The sequence below is a fragment of the Phacochoerus africanus genome, chromosome 1 (assembly GCF_016906955.1).
Source record: "Phacochoerus africanus isolate WHEZ1 chromosome 1, ROS_Pafr_v1, whole genome shotgun sequence".
Classification (NCBI taxonomy): Eukaryota; Metazoa; Chordata; class Mammalia; order Artiodactyla; family Suidae; genus Phacochoerus; species Phacochoerus africanus.
Genome location: NC_062544.1, coordinates 55757699 through 55782048, shown reverse-complemented (window position 1 = coordinate 55782048; position 24350 = coordinate 55757699). Strand labels below are relative to the sequence as shown.

Below are 24350 nucleotides of genomic sequence, written 5' to 3'. Positions count from 1 at the left end.
AACAATGTCCAACTTCAAGGGAAAATGCTCATAATATAATAGAAATTAAAAACAAAATGTAGTGCATAATAGTAAAAATAAATTATTATCCTAATTTCATAAAAATGATCTCTTTCCTTGTCTCTCTCTCCCTACTTATTTTTAGGGTTTCAAATCAAATCAGGCGACTTAGAGAATTTCTGAATAAAAATTTTTTCTTCAGTGTGCATGTGTCGTTTCAATTTTTTTTTTTTTTTTTGCTTTTTAGGGCCTCATATGGAGGTTCCCAGGCTAGGTATCAAATCAGAGCTATAACTGCCAGCCTATGCTACAGCCACAGCAACGTGGGATCCAAGCCGAGTCTGCGACCTATACGACAGCTCACAGCAATGCCAGATCCTTAACACACTGAGCAAGGCCAGGGATTGAACCCTCATCCTCATGGATGCTAGTCAGATTCGTTAACCACTGAGCCATGATGGGAACTCCCATGCGTTGTTTTAAAATTGAAAACGAAATTACCTAAGCAAAAAAAATGATCAATTGGATTTGGGAATATCCAAAGCACTTTTAAAATTTCCGTCCTATGACACCCAAAGAAAATCGAGAACATTTTGCCCACAAATAACTCATGCCTCATTCCACACTTTTTTGTAGAAAATTCTCCAGTAACAAGAGGTGGGAAAACTCACAAGCTTCTGAGACATTGAATTGAGGAATATGCATAAATATTAGCGAGAAATTCTAAGCATTTGGAAATGTGCCAGAAATATATATTTAAGATCTCAACACGTCTACAATATGCTCTTGTACAAGTGAGTGTGTGAGACTTGATCAAATGTGATAATGCCTGTAGAAGTGGCTTGTACTCTACTCCTCAGTGGGAAGGGATTATTGTTAATGCTTTAGCCTCTGATTTCTATCGTTGCAAATTAGGTTTAAATAAACTACAATTTTCTTTTCTTTGCTGGATTTAGGAAGAATAGGAAGTAAGGAAAATGTTAGGGTCATTGTGTGTTGGATTGAAAATACCGTTACTGCTCATTAGATGTAGAAGTAAAGAGCTGTAAGATTCAACCTTTTCCAAATGATACACAACCAATGAATCACATCACTAAGGCGAAGACAGAGAACCTGTCTCCTAACAAGTTAAGATATTCAACAGGCTTCTTCCTACCAATGTCAGTATGTCAGAGGTTCATTTGATTATCCAACTGCTATCCCCGAACTGTTATACTCAATTCAGCAAGCCCTGAACAAGGTGCCAGGCGGTGTAGAATGTGTTGGCAATACAGTGTTGAGAACAATTCATTGAAGCTACCCTCAAACTCGGAGTCTAATGAGTGATAGATTGGTAAAAAAAATAAGAACAATTACAGCAATAACAGTTGTAGCAGAGTGGAGCAAGGGAGAGTCGTTGTGTGATGGTGGCTGGGGGAGGGAGTGAGTGTGCTTCCAATTTTAGATGACAACTAGGATGTTTTTAACAGATAATTTATAGGCATTCCAAGGAGAATAAAATAGCCTAGAAGGAATTATTCAGGGAATGACAAGTAAGTAGTTTGTATTCCTGGAGTGTCAGTTGCAAATGGGAAATAGTGGACGAGGGTGAGGCTAGATCATAAAGAGTTTTATATACCAACCCTAAAGACTTCGTGTTTTTAAAAATAATATTTGGGTAACAGTGTGGTGAGTGGATTGATGAGAGGAAGGGTAGGATAGATGTATCATTTCAAAGGCTATTGTAATAATCCAGGTGAGAGTGGGCTAAATCCATACAAGAATCATTCCAAGTCCTATTGGGTATTTGAGGAATGGACCAGAAATGAAGAAAATTAAGAATGTCAAGGATTCAGCTCAGAGAAAGAATAAGCAAGCCATTTTAGAACAATTAAGAAAAGCAAGAGATCTGGAAAGATGAAAGGGAAATCAAGCAGATATGATAATTAAATTGTGGAATAATGCAACAGCAGATGCTCCTGGCGGTCCTTTCATATCCGTTCACCCTTATTGCTTCACTACTTTGCGGTTCAACTTTGAACTGATAGCACTTGGATTTTTAATTTATTTACTGATAGCTTTTCTCTGGCTTCCAGAACTCTTCTTTGTCCATTTGCTCAGTATTCTGAACGATTGGCCACCTGCCCAGGAGTGGGCTTCAATTCCTGATGGACAGGAGTTGATGTATAAATACCGCAATTTGTTTTCCACTGGATAGGATAATACTGCCACTTTGAGTTCCCAAATGACTAAGCTCCAGCTACCCAAATGGTAACTTTTTTTTTGGTAACAAGGCTTTAAAAAAAATTAACGTATGGTTGATTTCCAATATTGTGTTAGTTTCAGGTGTACATACAGTGATTCAGTTACATATGCACATAATATACATATATATGTATATCTTCTTTTTCAGATTTATCCCTTAGAGATTATTATAAAACATTGAGTATAGTTCCCCGTGCTACATACTAGGTGTTTATTGTTTATCTATTTTATATACAGTAGTGCGTATATGTTAATCCCAACCTCCTAATTTATTCCTTCCCCTTCTTGTCCCTTTTGGTAACCCTAAGTTTGTTTTCTATGTCTGTAAGTCTCTTTCTGTCTTGCAAATAAATTCATTCTTATCTTCCACGACTGAACCAGGAAGAAATAAAAAAAATATGAGCAGATTAATTACAAGTATGGAAACTGAATCTGTGATTTAAAAACTCCCAACAAACAAAAGTCCAAGACCAGAAGAGGCTTTATGGGCAAATTCTATCACATTCTTCTCAAATGCTTTAGAGAAGAAATAACATCTATCCTGAAACTATTCCAAAAAAATTGCAGAGGAAGGAACACTTCTGAACTCATTCAATGAGGTCACCATCACCCTGATAACAAGGCTTTACTGGCTGCCTCCTCTTTCCAGTCTATTCTACTTGTGGCAGGGTTTGCCAGCATCACCTCCCATATGGGAGAGCCAAATTAAAGCAAAGTCCAGCCCCCAGAAGTCTTTAAATAAAAATAACAGGTATGCAAGTGCTGTAAATATAACCATCTGGTTTTCATTCTGTTTGAGATGGACCCCTAAACCACCTAAGGATTGAATTAGTTATCAATAAGCTTGGAAACTGTAAAGTGCATTGATCTTGCACCAGAAAAAAAAAAAAAAAAGTTACAAGGATCCCTTGGTTTTTAGTCTACCAGAATTTCATGTAATGTTTTTAGTTTTTACCTCTCATTTTTCTTTTCTTTATTTATTTAGGCCGCCCTGTGGCATATGGAGTTTCCAGGCCAGGGATCAGATCTGAACTGCAATTTATTTATTTATTTATTTTTGTCTTTTTTGCCATTTCTTGGGCCACTCCCACAGCACATGGAGGTTCCTAGGCTAGGGGTCCAATCAGAGCTGTAGCCGCTGGCCTACACCACAGCTCATGGCAACGCCAGATCCTTAACCCACTGAGCAAGGCCAGGGATCGAACCTGCAACCTCATGGTTCCTAGTCAGATTTGTTAACCACTGCACCACGACGGGAACTCCCCAAATTTCTGTTTCTGATGCTGAATCTGAATCTATGCATGTTTGTTCTTGAGGTCATTTATATCCTGTGGCTGAGTATGTTCCATGAACCAGCAGCATCAGTTACCTGGGAGCTTGGGAAAAACAATGTCACACCTCACCTCAGACCTACTAAATTAGAATCTGCATTTTCAACAAGATCCCCACATGGAGTGTATGCACACTGCAGTTAAGGAGCATTGCTCTAGACAGGATGTGTTGCTAAGGACAGGAGTCTCAGGATAGCAGGGCAATATATATCTGAAGCTTGTCCTCTGCAAAAAGGTCCACATGACGTGTTAGAACAATTCTCTGTCGTGAAAAACATGAAATGATTTGAAAAGTAGAGGAAATAAAACATATCATTTAGGTCCAACACCACTACTAGCATTTTTTTTTGGCGGGGGGGGGGTTGTACCTGCAGCATATGGAAGTTCTGAGGCCAGGGATCAAACCCTCACCATAGCAGTGACCCAAGCCACTGCAGTGACAATGCCAGATCCTTAACCAGTTTCAGCACAAGGAAACTCCCAGCCACTATTAGGATTTTAATTTAGTTTCTTTTTCTTATGTATTTCTTTAACATGACTGTACATATTTTTTTTTGTCTTTTTTTTTTTGCCTTTTCTAGGGCCACTCCTGTGGCATATGGAGGTTCCCAGGCTAGGGGTTGAATCGGAGCTGTAGCCGCTGGCCTACACCAAAGCCACAGCAACGAGGGATCCGAGCCGCGTCTGTGACCTACACCACAGCTCATGGCAATGCCGGATCCTTAACCCAGTGAGCAAGACCAGGGATCGAACCTGCAACCTCATGGTTCCTAGTCGGATTCTTTAACCACTGAGCCACCACAGGAGCTCCATCACATGACTGTACATAAATCCTAGCCTACTTTAAGCAGGCTTCTTATTTCTCTTACTAGTGTGTCATGAGAATTTCCTCATATTATTATCAAATCATTCTATCAAATATTCCATTTTGGCATTTTCATCATAACTTGATAATTTAAAAAATTTTGAACATTAAAAAGTATTTTGATGACCCTTTAAGCCTGTAGTTTTTCCTCATTTAAGACTATCCCTTGGGGTAACTTTTCACAAATGCAGGTGTGAATGGGGTTTTCTTTGTCTCCTGGAGCTCTGTCTACGAATTACCTCCAGTGAGCTCCAAGTCTTAATACCAAAAACCCTGCCTTTTATCCTTTGTACCCACATTCCATTTATTCCTTGTAAAAGCCAACCACACCTCTTCCACAAAAATTTTAGATTTATTTTACCCACCCCTGAGTCACTGTGTTTTATTCTTAAAAACGCCATCTTGATTCCTGTCCCTGAGTCACCTTCCTGTCATTAAAATTGGACTCAGCGTTCACGTTTTCCGTGCAGACGGACGGAGCTGATATGGGGCAGCCATGCTGGCTATTCAATTTTAGATATAAGACAACATAATTTTGAATTACTCTTCCCCGGACTTTAAATGAAATAAGCTTCCTTTCAAAATTGGACAACAACATTTCCACCTGTCAGCTGTAGTAACTGATAAAGTCAGAAAGGGTAGGACTCCTCTTGCATTTATTTGGAATAATATGCCGCATTAAATGGGTCCAAATAGGAAATAAAAACAAGCGAATTTACAAGGTAGGAAAACTGCAAATTCTAGATGTGACATATGCAATATAATTTCAAAAGGAGGCCATAGCAAGGACCACTCATTACTTTAGTAGTACTTTCGTGTACATCCCGACAAACTAAGGAAGAAGTTATGACCACAGATTCTGTCTGACCCCCAGAGCTCACGAATCAGCAAGTCAAGGGTGGGTCCAGAGTCCCACAGTTTGAATATGTGCAAAAGAGTTTGCTGATGCTGGGGGTATGTGGGACCGCATTTCCAAAATCACTAACTGGGCATTACCTTGGCAACTCAGGCCAAATGCAGCAGGTGGGAAGTGAAAACAAAGTAAAAAGTAAAATACATTGATTTCAGCAGAGCAAGATCTCCAATTTCTTTTTTTCTTTCTCTCTTTTTTTTTTTTTTTTTTTTGCCATTTCTAGGGCCGCTCCTGCAGCATATGGAGGTTCCCAGGCTAGGGGTCTAATCAGAGCTGTAGCTGCCAACCTATGCCACAGCAACTCTGGATCCCAACCACGTCTGCGACATACACCACAGCTCACGGCAATGCCGGATCCTTAACCCACTGAGTGAGGCCAAGGATCGAACCTGCAACCTCATGGTTCCTAGGTGGATTCGTTAACCACTGAGCCATGATGGGAACTCCAAGATTTCCAATTTCTTAATGTTTTCCACAATTCATGAAACATGGAGCAAAAAAGAGTTAATATAAACAAGAGTGATCACTAACACTTGTTTGGTTGTAAATTCTGGAGTGTCCTATCTCCAGAGTCAGTAGCGACTTACATTTTCCATCTTCATTCCTGCAGAGAACTTTTGTATCGTCTGTGTTTTGTATAACTTCCAGGGAATCTCCAGGCTTTACCTGTAGATCTCTGTTCCCCCACTTTTTAGAAGCTATGGAGGGTGCAACTTTGGTCGAATAGAGGACTCTAATTTCACCATCATACTGAAAAAATAAGGGAAAACATTTACATTATTGATGTGTTATTATTAAAGTAATTCATTTATGTATAGATTTATTTTAAAAGCCTTTGTTAAATAACTAGTTCTTTGTTTTCGAAAGATACCATAAGAACATTAAAGAAACATTTTTGGAGAAAAATCACTTAAAACCTCATCCGCCTAATATAATAATTATTTTAAAATTAAAACAACTTTAAAGTTTAAAACATACACGTGTTGATTTATCACAGTCATATATTGCAGAATGAGTATCATCAAAGCTTCAATTCTATTGGTTTGGTCACCTTACCATGCTGTAATTAGATCCCTAAAACTTAGTCATCTTATAATAGAACATTTGTGCCCTTTGACAAACATCTCTTCATGGTCCCTACTTCTGATAACCACCATTTTTCTCTCTGTTTCTATGAGTGTTGCTTTTTTTAGATTTCATATTAAATTGATATCATACAGTTTTTGTCTGTCTCTTGTCTGACTTAGCTTTCAAAGTCTACCCATGTTGTAACAAATGGCAGGATTGGAGTTCCCGTTGTGGCTCAGTAGTAACAAACCTGACTAGTAGCCATGAGGATGCAGGTTTGATCCCTGGCCTGGCTTAGTGGGTTAAGGATCCAGCATTGCTGAGAGATGCAGTGTAGGTCAGTCAAAAATGCAGCTCAGATCTGGCATTGTTGTGGCTATGGCATAGGCTGGCAGCTGCAGCTCCAGTTTGACCCCTAGCCTGGGAACCTCCATGTGCCGAGGGTGTGGCCCTAAAAAGACAAAAAAAGAAAAAAGGGCAGGATTTCCTTCTTTTTCATGGCTGAATAATATTCCACCACATATATTTGTGTGTATGTTTATGTATATATATATATATATACACATATATATACATATATAATTTCTTTTTAATTAATACTATTTTAACTGTTTTTAGCTTAATTTCTTATTAAAGCTTAAATGGCAGTTAAATTTAGATGATTATTACAATATATATATTGTGCATGTATGAGAGTTTGGTTAATTAGTTATAGGAATAAATTTAAATCTAAAATCTTGTAGAAAATAAGGGAGTTGTGATGGATAACTGTGATATTGATAATTACACTTTTAAAAATCATCAATTCTTTTTCATTAGCACTTTGAACTTTGTATATCTAAACGTCACATACTTTAAATTTTTTCCTGAAGTCTTTTTCTTCTTTCTCTTGCTTTTTTAGCTTCTTGGGGTCTTTTTCTTCTGTCTTGGTCTTGGATCCTTGACTGGGATGAGAGAACACACATAAAATAGCATTTAGTTTCAAAATATAAAAAGGACAATGTGTAATAGACACTTAGCTCATAACATTACATTTTTGCTAAATTTCATTTTCAGTTAATTATCATCCTCAGAAACCCAGTACATGCATTGTAATAATTGATGACATTTCATAATGCAAAATAGAGTCTTCAAGAGAATATAGATTGAGTTAAAATGGAAGTGAAAGATTATCTATTATGTCGAAAGATATAAAATGACTCAAGTATAGTTTAACATGGTTACACATCAGCAATTTCATATGATTCAACCTCTCCTTGAACCCCCTGTATTTTTCAACCCTTCCGAGATAATTTTTCAACCCTTCTAAGACAGTGGTTTGGCTAATGTCATAGAAAAGGCTTTTTTAAAAAAGAACACTTTTTGGAAGACCCATTTTTATGGCTAAAAATATTTCCTATATATTAATTTTTTTATTTCTACTTAAAACGAAGCCAGGGTCATATCTTGAGTTACCAGCTAAAGCCAATTGCTATAAGAGAGGTGAAAAGGTCTAAGGCAGTGATTCTCCAGCCTCACCGCATATAGGTTCACCCGTGAAGTTTTTTAAAAACTACCCCTGCCCTTGTCTAATTTCTAGAACTTTTAGTTAAATTAATTTAAAATTCTAAATTAAATTTTAAAAGCTCCCAGGTGATATTAATTTGCAACCAGGGTTATGAACCATTTCCCAGAGTTTAATATGGATGTTGGGAAAAGACTGTGAGTCTCAGCAGGAGGGAACTTTAAAAATCAGAATATTTCTGAATAATGAAAAAATTTAAACACTGATATTCATTTTTATTTTGATTACCTAAGATAGGGTTTTGTTTGTCAAATTTGTTTGTCAATCAAATATTTTGATTGTTTTAAATGCTTGAGCCTTAGTTTTTGAATCTTAGAATTTCAATCATTCACTGGGAAATGAATTAGCACACTATTCTGCCTTAGGTTCTGCATTAGCTCTCAGTGTCTTCTGTCTGTTGTACCCTGGGCAGCAGTGGAATTGCTGGCCTGGATTAGCACTCTGGAGTGACCAGAATACACATGAATGTTAAAAATGCCTCACAATCTCTCTTAGAAAATAATTTATTTTATTTTATTTTTTTGGCCGAACCATGGCACATGGAAGTTTCTGGGCCAGGGATGAGCAGCAGCTGTGAGCTACACCACAGTTACAGCAATGTCAGATCCTTAACTCTCTGTGCCACAGCAGGAACTCCTGAAAACAATTTATTGAAACTTATTAAAAAAAAAAATAGAATGCTATGTTGGAGAACACACAGTGTTTTTAAACTCTGAAAATAAGCGATAGGAAAGAAAATAGTACATATCGCATGAAGTTTAACCGGCTTGGGTTTATTTTGCTTAAAGAAAAGGGCCAATGTGTGACTCTGAGTTCTCAGAGATCTATTTAATGGAATGTGGTGGCATTTCTATAGCAATGTTAAACGGAAAAATGCGTTTAAAACTGTCAGAGATGGGGGTTCCCTGGTGGCTCAGTGGGGTAACGATCCTGTGTTGTCACTGCTGTGGCTCTGGTTACTGCCATGGTGTGGTTTTGAACTCTGGCCCTGGAACTTCTGTGTATCTCAAGTGTGTCCAGGAAAAAACAAAACAAAACAAAACTTTCAGGGATAGAGCCGACTTCACGATGGTGAGGAATATTAAAACTCAAGATATTACTAAGGGTTAGATTTTCCTCTCATAGACAACTGAAAAAGGAGAATGATTCTCCTTCCATCTTTCTTGCTTGTTTTGCCTATAGAACTTGGTTTTCTTATATAAATAACAACATATTTCCCCTTCAGTTTCTTTGATCTTGATACTGCCTCTTGTTCTCTAATTGGTTTAGCAATGTTGGTGAAAAATAGAGTTCACTCATGCATTTTTACCAGCACAGCTCAGAAAATACCACTTACTGTATTCCTTTTGTTACTTTCATCCTTTAACTCATCAAGTCCAAGATCTTTTTATTCATCTTTCTTTTTTCTTGAAAAAACCTAGAGAGATGTTCTTGCTTTTATACATAGTATGTATCAAATCATATCACATATTTACTGGAGTGTAAAAAAGCACCCTACCATGTTATTTTCTATTTCAAAAGAATTTTCGAAAGATACTCCTCTTGTATTAACTGATTTTAGATTTTCTTACAATATTTGTTTAAAATTAAATTGAAGCCTTAGGTAAGCTGAAGAATGTCACTATTCACCATTGAACTGTTTTGCTGTCATCATTGTTGTTTGTTTGCATGGAATCTTTGGGAATCTGATGCTTTTGTGAGGAAGTGACATAACTTTTAAAAGTCCTTTAAAATACAAATCCTCAGGAATTCCCGTCGTGGTGCAGTGGAAACAAATCTGATTAGGAACCATGAGGTTGCAGGCCTCGCTCAGTGGGTTAAGGATCCAGCGTTGCCTTGAGCTGTGGTGTAGGTCACAGATGTAGCTTGGATCCCGAGTTGCTGTGGCTGTGGCATAGGCTGGCAGCTATAACTCCCATTTGACTCCTAACCTGGGAACCTCCATATGCTGCTGGTGTGACCATAAAAAGACCAAAAAAAAAAAAAAAAATCTGCTCTCTCTCTATTTCATAAAAGGAAACAATCTTGTAGAGGACGGTAGAGGCTTAAACCAGCGGGGTGAGAGTTGAGACCTAAACTAAGCAGTGCATTCAAGACAAAAAACATTTTGGGAAAAAAGTAAAAATAAAGGGAGGGGATGAATCAGTGACAGCAGCTGCAATCAGGCTCTCAAATATTTTTCCAGTGAATGAGTGAATGAGTGAATGCAGTCATCAGTGAGTCACAGAGCAGAAGATAATCAGGGGATGGAAAAAGGGCCACTGGGAAGGGGGGGCGGGGAAGGGAGAAAAGCAGGAGAGAGGAGGGAGGGGCGGAGGAGGATCTGGGCTATCCATTCATAAACCTGGCAGGGACAGAAATGCTGGGATCAGGGAGAGGAGGACAGAGCCAATAGGATCACCCAGAGTACACACTCACTCTGGTGTTTATTGCGGGTTTATTCCAGCTGAATTTTCTTAAGCAGTCTGATTTTCATTACATCTCTGTAATGAGAACATTTTCATTACCTCAACTCTGCTGGTGGAGGAGGGAAATCAGAGGCGTCCACGTCATCATAAACTTCCTCTCCCGTGTCTAACAAAAGATGGAATAGTAAATGATGAGACACTCAATTTAAGTTTTGATATGAGCATTTGATGGTGTTTTTAATATAAAGATTGCTTTAAGGACAACAAAGTAGGTTTTCCTGAGGCCTCTGTACATTTCTCATGGAAGCACTCACTCCCTAGTGCTTAAAAGGGAGAAGTTTTTATTTCCCCTGATGTTTGTGTTAAATTTCCCTCAAAAAAAAAAAAAAAAAAAGCCTAAACCCAAACCCAAAGAGAAACACAAAAAGCCCACTACCACAACCAAAAAAAGCAATGACAATGATTATAATTATTGTTATCAGGAAAAAAAAAATCTCCTAGTGACTGAGATTCAAAGGTTCACAAGTGTGACGAATGGCAAGATTAGTAGATTGCTGACGTTTAAAAATCAATATTCTTGGCCATTGGCAGAGGGTAGAGATTGAAAGATTTTTGTGAGGTTTAGGGTGCAATGATACTATACACCATTTTATTTTAGGTCTGAGCCTTTGTCTTTGTGTTTATCTATCACTCTTTTTCTTACTCATTGATCTGCTCTTCATTAACGTTTACCTTAGAGTAATATTATGTGTGGCACCACCTTAAAATGAAAGACACTTTGGTTTTGAGAATCAGTGTCGGTGGGAAAGTTGCTATGACCTTAACTGATTCAATGGCTTTTCCAATCTGTAGACACCTTTCTTCCTTCTAGACTTCTTGTTAATAAAGGCAGGAGGAATGCTTCCTCTCTGCACCTATTAAGTGGCACCAGAGCAAATTAAGCTGAAAAGATGAGTTGAAGGGAATACAAATGTTTTAAAGAATTATTATCACAGAAATTTAAAACGCTCTGTGGTAGTGGCAAGGGTTTGATTTCTTTTCTTTTCTTTTCTTTTTTTTTTGTCTTTTGTCTTTTTTGTTGTTGCTATTTCTTGGGCCGCTCCCGCGGCATATGGAGGTTCCCAGGCTAGGGGTTGAATCGGAGCTGTAGCCACCGGCCTACGCCAGAGCCACAGCAACGCGGGATCCGAGCCGCGTCTGCAACCTACACCACAGCTCACGGCAACGCCGGATCGTTAACCCACTGAGCAAGGGCAGGGACCGAACCCGCAACCTCATGGTTCCTGGTCGGATTCGTTAACCACTGCGCCACGACGGGAACTCCTTTTTTTTTTTTTGTCTTTTGTCTTTTTTGTTGTTGTTGCTATTTCAAGGGTTTGATTTCTTTAAAAGACCCCCCTCCCATGTGTGTGTATATTTATGGGGTGTGTGTGTGTGTGTGTGTGTGTGTGTATTCCTCCCACTGAGGTTAACTAATTTCACAGGATAAAACTTGTTCAGATGAAAAGTAAGCATTTTTCAAGATTATATGGAAAATCTATAATAAATATGCAAAAATTTGGCATATCGTTGGTTTCCAGAGGGGAAGAAATGACTAATCCATGCACATGCACTTAAGACACACTTGAGACCAAAAGAAAATTTAAACAAGAAACATTTTTTTTACCTAACTGATCACATTTGTGTTCCATTTTATACATACTCTCTATGGAGTTAAGCACAGAGAGTCCTGAATGGTTTTTGGAAATTATAGGTTAAGACATAAGCTCATCATCACTTATCGTTCAATTTGAGTTAGAGCCCTATGTATTTGCACATTGATAACTGAAAACAAGTCAGATGAACAGTCTAGAAGAATAGATTACTTTTGTGTTTGGTTTGCTCTTTCAATTTATTTACAAGGTAAGATGAACTTTTTGAAAGCCCCTGAATATTCTTGTGAGACATTTTATTTTGTTCAAAATAAATTTAAGAAAAACCTTTTAGAGATCTGTCTCAGCAGCAGTAAAAAAGTAAGCTGATCAAAATTGTATGAAGAGGAAAATGTTTTACATTTAGCAGTGGAAAATTTTTCCAAAGATGATATAAATGATGCATTTAAAAATAGATTAGATTTAGATTTAGAAGGACCTTGGTGGCATATAATGTAGGGCATTTTTAGAAATCTTTCGGCAGAAGTCCAGTATACTAAGCTCTGACTGAACTGGGGTAAGGGATGTGGGGAATGTTGGGGTCCATCCCTACTCATTTGTCCCTTTCTGCATAGTGATCTTATGATTAGAAGAACTATTTAAAAATCATTGATATTTAAAAATTTCCTCTTCCACTATTTTACTGCGGCCACCCCAGGTGCAGTTACTTGACTAGGTTACACAATTTATTATTTTCGGAGTCAGGACTTTAATCCAGATAGCAATGCCTATAGCCAATCCTTTCTGCTACCTCATCTGCAAGAAATGAAATTATCAAATATACAATTAGTTTTTATTACTCACCCACTTGTTTCGGAGGAGAAGGGAAACTGGAAAGAAAATGAGAACACAAGGATAATCAGACAATATAAACACAGACATTGAGTCTTTTATTTAGGAGAATAAGTAACAGCCCGGAGGCTCATAAAGCCTAATCGTCTGTTGACTATCATTCCTTTCTCATTCTCCATTTCTCTGAAGAGTCCTAAGTTTATGTTTATCAATTTGGAATTTAGCAAGACTTTTTTTGGATTCCAGTGTTGGCCAAAAAAGTCAAGAGTCAAGACATCTAATGGTTTGTTTTGTGCACAGCTACTGGACCAATGTTTTTAGATTTGTTGTAGGAAGTTTGGGCACATTATTATACTAGTCTAAATTAAATGGACTCGATGTTTTGGAGTCATAGCTCAGGCCCCAAACTGTTGATCTGACTCAGAGAATAGAAGGGCAGAGTCAATATCAATGAAAGTCATAGCAATCTTTATATGACCATATTTCCCCAATATGCACATATATATCCCAGTTCAGAAAAATGGTGAACAAGAGAGGAATATCCTGTGAAACTAGAGAATGAGAGTTTATTAATACCAGTGATGAGATCAGGGTCGAGTAGCTTTTAGTTACAACAGAAAAAGACCTTTGCTTTTATGACTTTTTGTTGTTTAAACATGTACACACACACACACACACACACACACATCCATCACTGGGAGAATGGTGCACAGCTACATTAAAGTGTGAGAGGTCATTAGTGCAAGTGATCTAAAATCAGAATTAGCTGGTGTGTAAGTAGAGCAGAAAAAATAATCTCTGCTTTTCTAAGTAAGGACAATATTTGAGTAAAGCTGCAATATTTGTTATGCTTACTTAATAATTTTAAGTGTCCTGTTTATTGAGTGTTGTTTAACTGTCTCACAAAATACGTAAAATTTGGAATTCTATGTGGAATTAATATCTTAAAAAGACTTCAGATAAGTGTGGTGAATCTATTAGGCACATATAAAACAATGAGAATATGCTGCACCAGCTAGTGTGATTAAGATCCTTCAAATTCATATGCATGGAACTTATACTGAAGTTATCTTCCAACTTATCTTTGGATGGAAGGTAAAATTTATGCTTTAGTCTTATTTATATAAACTGAAGATGTTTAGAATAATTTCAGGACAGGGTAAATATGTAATTCAAGTAGAATTAATATATCATTCTTATAAAAGAGAGTTATAAAGACTTTAAATATTGTGGTTACAGAAAAGAAATTCCAAATTATGTCCTTTATTTCTAGCAAATTAATTTTAAAAAGAGAATGACTGTTTGAAGAGTAAAAAATACATTAGAATAGTCAATACATTATATACTAAAATGTGACGTTGGAATTGTGAGCTTTTAGATATGACACTACAGTTTAAAAGAGTCCTGTGGGGAGTTCTTGTCATAGCTCGGCGGAAACGAATCTGACTAGTATCCATGAGGATGCAGGTTCAATCCCTAGCCTCGCTCAGTGGGTTAAGGATCCAGCTTTGCCTTGAGCTGTGGTGTAGGTTGCAAGCTTGGTTCGAATCTGGCGTTGCTGTGGCTCTGGCGTAGGCCAGCGGCTATAGTTCCAATTCGACCCCTAGCCTGGGAACCTCCATATGCCATACATGTGGACCTAAAAAGCCAAAAAAAAAAAAAAAAGTCCTATGAAACAGAGAGTTATGAGGGTGTGAGGGTGTGTGTGTGTGCACTTGTGTATGTGTGCTTATGCATGTTTGAATGGAAAGCAAAATACTTTTTTGAGCCATATGATGATTTTTGAGCCCTTTGTTCTCCTCGTATGTAAATACATGAATTTAAAGTGACAGTAAATGATGCTAGAATGACTAATGGAATAAAAAAACATTAAAGTGGCTTAATTAATTTGGTTATTGGTTATAAAATATTAGTAGCATTTGATTAAATTAATATTAGTGTAGTTATTGTGCACTGGATTTGGTGGTCGGTCGACTCTTACGATGAACCTTCATTATTGTCTGACTCAGAGTCTTTAGGTTTCTCTCGTATACTTTTCTTTCTGTCATCTTTTCCCTTTATCATCTTCAAAATCCCCCAGGACCACGTGTTACTCTTCTCTTCAACCTGTGGCGTGGAGCTTTGGAGCACGTAGGCATTGATCAGATTTTTTATAATCATACTGCATTGATTATTCAGGCTGTAAGCTACTCATTGTACTTACAAAATGTAGCTATTAAGTTTACCGGTCATGGTCTTTCAATACTGCTGTTACAAAGTAAACAGTAGGTAAGTTGCATTCTTACTTGGTAGATTCTCTTGGTTCTTAAAGAGCAAACTAAGTCAGGATTAAGTTTTAAACATCAATTTAGCTTTACTATAATTAAAAGTAAGTAGTTAATAGATTTTAACATTTTAAATATGGGAGTTCTTGGGGGCTCATAGAGTTAAGCATTCAGCATTGTCCTGGCTGTGACCCAGGTTTTATCTTTGGCCTGGGCACTTTCACATACCATGGGCACAGCTGAAAAAATAAAATAAATAAATTTAAATATGTATTTAAATTTTTTAGTTTGACTTATTTATTTTTTGCCTGTCCATCACATGTGGAAATTTCTGGGCCAGGGATTGAACCCTTGACACTGCTGTAACCAGAACCATAGTAGTGATAGCGCTGGATCCTTAATCTGCTAAGCCACGCGGGAACTCCTCTATTTAAATTTCATAATATGACAGTTTAAAAGTTTAAACATCTGTAGTTCCTCTCATGACTCAGCAGAAATGAATCTGACTAGTATCCATGAGGATGCAGGTTCGATCCCTGGTCTTGCTCAGTGGGTTAAGGATCCAGCATTGCCATGAGCTGTGGTGTAAATTGCAGACATGGCTCCAATCCCAGATTGCTGTGGCTGTGGTGTAGGCCAGAGGCTACAGCTCCGATTCAACCCCTAGCCTAGGAACCTCCTTACGCCATGGGTATGGCCCTAAAAAGATACACACAGACAAAAAACAAAACCAAAAACTTTAAACATCTAAAGGATTAAATATTCCACTCTGGTTTTGGCATGGACTGCATATGATCTCAGTTCATTTGGGTTGCCCACAACTATGATTACTATACAAAGGATAGCCATGCAATGATAGACTTTCCTGAAGTTGTCATAAAAATAAATTATTAATTGATCAATAATGGACCAGGAAAAGTTTGAAAAAAATCTGCAACACTTGTACTCCTTTATCCCTTTTTCATTTCACTTCTTTTGATAGAGTTGTCAAGGTTCTTCCAAATAATTTTTGGTAATCTAACAGGGAAACGCTATTTTCCTCTTTTTATTCTAACTAGAAAACAAAACTATACAATTTCACTATACATGGCAATTTGCAAAAAGGCCATCTGCTGATCAGCAGCATCCTTACCTGTCAGCAACTTCCTCCTCTTCAATCCCATCATAAATATCATCATCTGGGGGAGGTGGGAACATCCCTTTATTTGAATTAGGAGGGAAAAAAACCTCATTAATTTCATAATTTGCTCACAAATCTTCACTCAAAATTTGATAAGAAGTCTGTCATTTAATGGCAGAAAACAAATCTCTTTCATATAACTATTTAAATTAAAAATAGCTTTATTTCCCCACTCTCCCATAGAGAGTAGGTAAATTAATAGCTTTTTATACTATTTTATAAGGAATTCTTAGAGGTGAAATATGAGGGATGATAAAGAGTACTGTGCACTGAGATGAAAGGAATGGGAAAAAGTAAAAAAAACAGAGGATGGAGTTAAGTATTTATCGTGGAAAAAAAGAAGGTGATAAAACAAATTTAATTAATACTGAGGAGACATTCAGAAAAAGATCCTGGAGTTCCCGTTGTGGCTCAGCGTTAACAAACCTGACTAGTATTCATGAGGACGAGGGTTCAATCCTTGGCCTTGCTCAGTGGGTTAAGGATCCGGTGTTGCTGTGAACTGTTGTGTAGGTCACAGACTCGGCTTGGATCCCGTCTTGCTGTGGCTGTGGTGTAGGCAGACAGCTGCAGCTCCAATTGAACCCCTAGCCTGGGAACTTCCATATGCCGTGAGTGTGGCCCTAAAAAGAGGAAAAAAAAAAAAAAAAGTTCCTGAGCAAGATCTAAGTAAAGAAAAGAAAAATGAGGGGAGTTCCCGTTGCGGTGCAACGTAAATGAATCCAACTAGGAACCATGAGGTTGCAGGTTTGATCCCTGGCCTTGCTCAGTGGGTTAAGGATCTGGTGTTGCCATGAGCTGTGGTGTAGTTCACAGATGCAGCTAGGATCTGGCGTTGCTGTGGCTCTGGTGTAGGCTGGCGGCTACAGCTCCGATTAGACCCCTAGCCTGGGAATCTTCATATGCCATGGGTGTGGCCCTAAAAATACAAAAGACGAAAAAGAAAAGAAAATGAAAGGAAAGGTGAATTTCTCAATACTGATGAGAGCTGAAACAAGGAAAGGAATACAAGGTGGCTTTTCATTTCATAAAAGTGGTATTTTAAACGTTAAATCCTTTTCTTGTTTGATTTGTTATTATATAGTGCTTAGGAATCTGCTATTTGTCAAATATTTATTTACAAAATGTTTATTAAGTACCTTGTCTATATAGGGATATGGGCAATAAATTTGAAATCTGATTTTTAGGATGAGAATTTTAGAACTGCCACCTATTAATAACCCTTATTTTGTTGGTAAGACTACAAGGAGTCTTTAGGAGTCAGAGCCAAGGTGACCATATTAGTATCATCCAAATAAGGATACTTCTGAAAGTGCTGAGGGAAACTACAGATCACTGTACTCAGATGATTGGCAAAAATCAAAACTGCCCCAGGCACACTGGAAGTAGAGTCCCCCTGTGACTCATGATAAAATTGGAAAAAAGAATTGACTGCTCAGGCTCAGAGGCCAGGACTGGACTCCAGGTCATTGGTTCCTAGTTCAGTGTTCTTTCTGCCACATTAAGATCCTCCTCATTATTTGCAAACAAAAGCATTTTTGTCACTAATATACACAAAATGTTGAAGACTTGGAGAAACTGCTGGTAAAAGTGTGTGGCTTACCTCCACTTCCACTCTGGCTGTGGCTAGGGAAAAAAATAGACAAATTCAATTAATATATGAATTATTTAGCTATCAGGAAGAGAAGGACATTTATTGAGCGGTTATATAAATGAGAAATAACATTCCAGTCAAAAGTTTCCAGGTTGTTATTTACAATTGCCAAAATATAGAAATGACTTCAGTGTTTAGTAACAGGTGAATAGATAAAGATGTAGTGTGTATAGAACTACATCTATATAAAATGGAATATTATTCAGCCATAAAAAAGAATGGAATTTTGCCCATTCCAGCAACATGGGTGGACCTGGAAGCCTTACTGAAATAAATCAGAAGACAAAGACAAATAATCTAAAAAATAAAATGAATGAATGAGTATAACAAAACAGAAATAGTGCTTACAGATATAGAGAACAAACTAGTGCAGTTACCAGTGTGGAGCGGGATAGAGGGAGGGGCAAGCTAGGGAAACAGGATTAAGAGATACAAACTACTATATATAAAACAAATAAGATACAAGGATACAGTGTATGGCATACGGAATAGCCAATATTTTATAATAACTTTAAATGGAATATAATTTATAAAGTTTTTGAGTCCTTATGCTATTATATCTGAAACTAGTATACTATAAATCAACTATACTTCAACTAGAAAAAAAAGTTAACATATGTTACATATTGAAAGGAAGAAGAGTTCCCATCATGGCTCAGCAGTTAATGAACCCGACTAGCATCCAAGAGGATGCAGGTTTGTTCCCTGGCCTTCATCAGTGGGTTAAGGATCCAGGGTTGCCTTGGGTTGTGGTGTAGGTCGCAGATGTGGCTCGGATCCCACGTAGCTGTGGCTGTGGTGTAGGCTGGTGTCCACAGCTCCAATTCAAACTGGCCTGGGAACCTCCATATGCCTCAGGTGAGGCTCTAAAAAGACTAAATAAATAAATAAATAAATAAAATAAAAGGAAGAAAAATTATTCCTCATGGTAATAGACGAGTAGTAACAAAGCAAACAAAGCAAAACAAAACAAACCTAATAGGAATCAAGTGAGATTCAGGTACTACATAAAGTATTCTAAACAGTGATAGTGTCTCCTTCTGATATTTTCCTATGAGGCAGTTTTCAGATTATACAGTATCACATCATTCCATAAATGGACTTTTTTTTCCCAAAAAGTATGATTCCCAGAATTATATACAACCTTAATTGCATTAAGTTAAATTTTTTCAATTCTTATAATCATAGCACTTCACTCTTAGTCCAATAGCATTACTTTTTTTTTTCCAAAGGGAGAACTTTAAAAAATGGAAATTCTATTCATGAGGTTTTTATAAACTCTGGCTTACGATTCTCTAAATCCAGATTTCTGCATTTTTAAATTTATTTCTATAACATTCTGTTCTTCTCTTTCATAATCATTTGTTTTCTTACCCATTTATCCCATTAAGATGTGAATTCTGTGAGAGCAAAGGAAGTCTAGGAGTTCCTGTTATGGCTCAGCAGAAACAAATCCAACTAGGAACCATGAGGTTGCGGGTTTGATTCCTGGCCTTGCTCAGTGGGTTAAGGATCTGGCATTGCCATGAGCTGTGGTGTAGGTCGCAGACTCAGCTTGGATCTGGCATTGCTGTGGTTGTGACATAGGCTGGCAGCTGTCGCTCCAATTGGACTCCTAGCCTGGGAACCTCTATATGCTGCGAGTGCGGCCCTAAAAAGCAAAAAAAAAAAAAAAAAAAAAAAAAAGAGGAACTCTAGACTGTGGGAACTTTAAAAAAAACCTCGAAAAAAAACAAAAAAACAAAAAAACCTGGGAAGTCATCTAGTTCATTTTGCAGAAAAGAAACTGAGGCTCCGAAAAATTGTCAAAGCTTCCTTTTAATGAACTTAACAGTTAAGATGAGAACCTCAGCATCCTGCTGTCCTGTTCCACGTTGTTTTGGCTACACTTCACTGCACTCCCTGCCTGTGTCACCATTTTTGCCTTTTGGATAATCTGCCAGCAATAGATATCAGTCATATTATAATCATATGGTATAATATAATTGTACACCTACTGATTCCTCAAACTTAAAGTATGGATAAGAGAAATTGGTCTGACGCATGTCTACCACTAATCTAGAGATAAAAAATATTTTGCTAATGGAATTTTGGACAAAAACATGCTATAAATGGCTTAATATATAATTAGGAATTGATTTTTTTTTTTGTCTTTTGTGCTTTTAGGGCCACACCCGCGGCATATGGAGGTTCCCAGGCTGGGGGTCCAGTTGGAGCTGTAGCTGCCAGCCTATACCACAGCTATAGCAACGCCAGATCCAAGCTGCATCTATGACCTACACCACAGCTCAAGGCAACACTGGATCCTTAACCCACTGAGCAAGGCCAGGGATCAAACCTACGTCCTCATGGATGTTAGTCAGATTTGTTTCCACTGAGCCACAATGGGAATGCCAGGAACTGATTTTTGATGAGGTTTAAGTATATTCTCTACTTATTTACAAACTACTTTCACATCCATTGCTTTTGCCTTTGATACTCCCTTAGAGCATAAAGCAAGCAGTTAGAATTATGTGAAAAAATTGCACATTTGGTTGGCTGCCAATCCTGGCAAATAAAACAAATGCCATCTTGGAGATTCTCATACCCAATTCCCAAAGAACGGGGTTATAATAATCAGGAGCCAAGTCGCCATACATTATTTCATTTCTAGAACAATTCTTCAATTTCCTCTTTGGAATTCAAACCATCGATCAGAGGAACCAGAGGTAAGGGGAAGGAGTGTGAGCAAAGAGGAGGAAGGAGAAAGAGGAAAGGATAAGTGGCAGGAAAAAGGTTGGGGAACATACATAGAAGAAAGCGTTTTATGTGATGTTAGAGTGGTACATGCATTTGTATTTCCTTTTGTTCAACGTTTCCTAATTATGACAAAAATTGCTTAGTTGAGAAGAAAGGGGAGAACAGCTGCCAGGACCTGGGCTTTTAAGCCTCCTGTCTGCTCAGAGTTTGAAGTGCACAGTCAGCACTCCGTACTCTGGAGGAATCAGGAGTGTGAGGAACCAGGAGGCGACTGGGGGAGTCAGAGGAGAGGACGGTGCCTTCTCTTATTCATGCCAGGACAAGCTGCCAGCTATACTCAGCATCTTTCCTTGTTCTACTAAGGACAAAGCATGTTCTGTTATGAGATCTCTGCCAGCAGCAGCTGTAGTTTCAAACAAAGCTTGCGTAGAAGTGATGTCTCTTCTTTCGTTTTCTTATTAATTATGCATAAGGGAGGAACAGAAGCTAGGAAATATTGTGGTGCTTTACTTGTTTAAGATATTGAGCATTAAAACCGCACACTTCCTCCAACCCCAGTGTGTTAAATAGAAAATTCTTTTTCTGCTACATGTTTGCTAACTAGAGATGCCTTTTAGAGTTGAGGTATGCACGCAGCAGAGAAAACAGAAAAGGCCATGGCATTAGTTTTGGAAAATTATCACCTATTATGATAAACAAGACTTCATTTTAAGGACATCATCCCTTTTTTGTGGATTATTTTTTTCTTAAGTATGTTCTTCAGTGTAAATATGCATGTATTAACATAACTGAGGTTCTTTAATAGAGAAAATTTTAAGATAAAAGACAAACATAAGGTATATGTGTTGATAATAAACATGGTATGAGATACTTGTGTCCAGAAAATTCTGTAACTCTCAGAATATGGCCATTTGGAACTTCAACCAACCCCCAAATTGGCATTTACTAAATCTCAAACAAGGTCAATGTGTTTCTTATTACAATGTGTAACTTATTACAATTTACAATCTGTAAACTCCAGTGCATACATTGCATGTTTTGCTATATTGCATAATTTATGGTCATAACACAGTAAGTAGGCATTGGAGGCTATCATTCATTTTAGAAAGACAAAACTGCCTGAAAGCAAAATAAGTTTAAATGATGCCATGAGCTCAAAGACCACAAGAGGGACATTTAGTTCTTCATACGTCTCATTAATATGTTAACATCTGAACATTTTACATGTTTAAAATTGTTGGTAATTAAAGCATGTTTTTCTTTGTGTTTTGAGTTGTGGAGAATGCAGATACATTTTTTTTTTTTTCCTCAAGTGAAGATCTAGCACAGAGCACATGTTTTGGGATCACATGGGGGTTTCCCAATTCCACAAAGTGGGCATAGAAAAATGAAGATTCTTCACTGCGCTGGGAGATTTTCTTCCTCCTTTTCCTTCAGCTTGAAGGGATTATGGCTTTACCAGGAAAGGAAGATATTAGAGGAAGAAGGCATGAAAGGAAAAGGAGAATGGAAGAAGAAGGAGAAGAAAGAACAAGAAAGATCAAAGCTAGGAAGACGACAAGAGGAGGCAAGGATAAAGGGAGCTGGGGACTGAGAAGGGAGAGAAGGGAAGGAAAGGTACGTGTGAGAAGACGGCCAGCTTCCCCTCTGGGCTCCTCCAGAAAGGATGTCCTTGTTCAGTTCCTCAGCCCCAGGAAGATGTTCCCATAATTTTTGCAGGGAAGCTCCTGCTAATCTAATGGAATGAATGGGTCATGGACAGTTGGACCCTTAGTTCATTGCCCAGGATCAAAAGGGATTGAGCTTTGACATTTTCACTCTTAAAGAGCTAAACAGAGTCATAGGGAAAACCCATTTTTTTTTCTGTTATGTTTTCAAGTAAGAATAACAAATATATTTAGGCTTGGAAATTTCACAGCAAAAAGCCTTATATTTTTCTGAGCTAACTTTTATACTTCATGCTTCATATTTTACAAAATCATATTTATTTTAGGCATAGCCCTAAGATCACATCTGAATGAATACTGAAAACTGGCATTTCGGATTGACAACACCTTGGCAACACCCGGCAAATGGCCCATTATAGTTCAAGTAGTATTGGATACATATAACCAAAGAGCAAAACAAAAGACTATGGAATTTCAAACAACTTTTCAACCATATTAAGTGACTGCAAATGGTAATTTAGTTTAGTGATAGAGAGCAGTAGGAATGTGGAAAGTAAAATTCTGGCACCTTAAAAATATACAATCTCTGACAAAGAGACTGTTTGATTTGCTGTACAATTTGCATTTAACATACCTGCTAACATTTTCTTGCTCTGCGACATCATCATATACTTCCTGGTCATCTTCAACAGGTCTTGATGAAAGGGCACCAAGAGAGGTTTTTTTCCGTTTCAAGGAATCATAGTCAATCTCTACCGCCGTTGTTTTAATATAGCCGTCTACCAAAAGGGGAATGACTCATGTTCAGTAACTGAAGTTTAAATATCCTAGAGTTGTTATTCATTGCACATTTGCTCTCTAAATCTTCCCTTTATTTCTTTGCTTGCAATTCTGATTTACAGACTTCCTAGGCTCACTCACTGTACTTTGTCAAGTCTAACGCTGTTGTGGTTTGGGGTAAGCCTCGAATCAGTTTTCGAGATTCCAAGGTGATTCATACGAACCATTTTTGTCTTTTAACGTCCGTGAAGAATCTAATGCTCTTTGCTCCTCCCTGGAATAATATAAATATTTGCATTTTTTCCCCCACTAAAAAGATTACACAGATGAGGTGAAAATGGAGCCATGCCCGTTCTTTAAAAATCTTCTCATCTTTGTCCACCCTATAACATACTTGCAACTTAATGCCTATGAAGTAATGCCTGTTGGAAGAATTTTCACATTCATATTGGCTCAAAAAGAAAACACTTTGAAGTTTTAGGAAATTGGCACTCACAAGACCCCTTGGCTGTTCGGCCCAGCCATTTCCCTTCAGGGTTGTCTGTGATGCGGATTATTTCAATTTGCTCTCCTTGCTTGACACTCAGTTCATTTTTCCCTCCTTTGACATCACAGCAAGCTTTTGCTTGATGGATGACTTGAATAGGGCCCGTGAGCTGCAACGAGGGGGAAAAAAAAATTACAAATTCATATGTAGTGGCATGATTTCTATATCCTATTTTTTCTTTCTAACAAATATTATTTGAATGAATAAGCCAAACAATGTGATTTTTCAAAAAAAAGCCACAATGAAAATCTTTATATAATTCCTTCAAAACTATAAACAATCTCTTTATAATAGATGTTATAAAATTTTTCATTTAAGAAATTAGTTTTTCATGTTTTACGCTTGAAAATTTCTAAACGCTTGTAACCATATAGTCTGTATGACTAAAATATTTTGATGTTCATACTGCAATCTTAGTTTTAATTATATATAGTAAGAAAAACTGAATGAGAACCTATAAATGATACAGCACCTTATGTGCATTATTTTATTTAATGCCATAATAAAATTTCAGGAGAGCTATCATTTACTCACTTTAAAAATAAAAACCTGAGGTTCAGAGAAGTTTAGTAACATGAACACCATCACATAACTCACAGGTGCATCTGGAATTTCAATGCCCATCTGTTTAACTGACTCTAAG

General features: G+C 37.5%; 1 protein-coding gene across 4 annotated transcripts in view; it reads right to left on the bottom strand.

Annotated features, from left to right (window-relative positions):
- FYB1 (FYN binding protein 1) overlaps positions 1–24350 on the bottom strand; it is a 177967-nt gene that overhangs the window by 8308 nt on the left and 145309 nt on the right. For 3 of the 4 annotated variants that reach the window (XM_047766660.1, XM_047766676.1, XM_047766651.1), the window contains exons 8-16: positions 23657–23816; positions 23015–23159; positions 17924–17946; positions 16273–16339; positions 14858–14995; positions 12889–12914; positions 10493–10559; positions 7275–7365; positions 5941–6103 (exon numbers count right to left, since the gene is read on the bottom strand). In XM_047766660.1, coding sequence (XP_047622616.1) covers positions 5941–6103; positions 7275–7365; positions 10493–10559; positions 12889–12914; positions 14858–14995; positions 16273–16339; positions 17924–17946; positions 23015–23159; positions 23657–23816 — 880 coding nt within the window. The remainder of the gene's footprint in view (positions 1–5940; positions 6104–7274; positions 7366–10492; positions 10560–12888; positions 12915–14857; positions 14996–16272; positions 16340–17923; positions 17947–23014; positions 23160–23656; positions 23817–24350) is intronic. The other variant, XM_047766667.1, reaches the window with a different exon arrangement.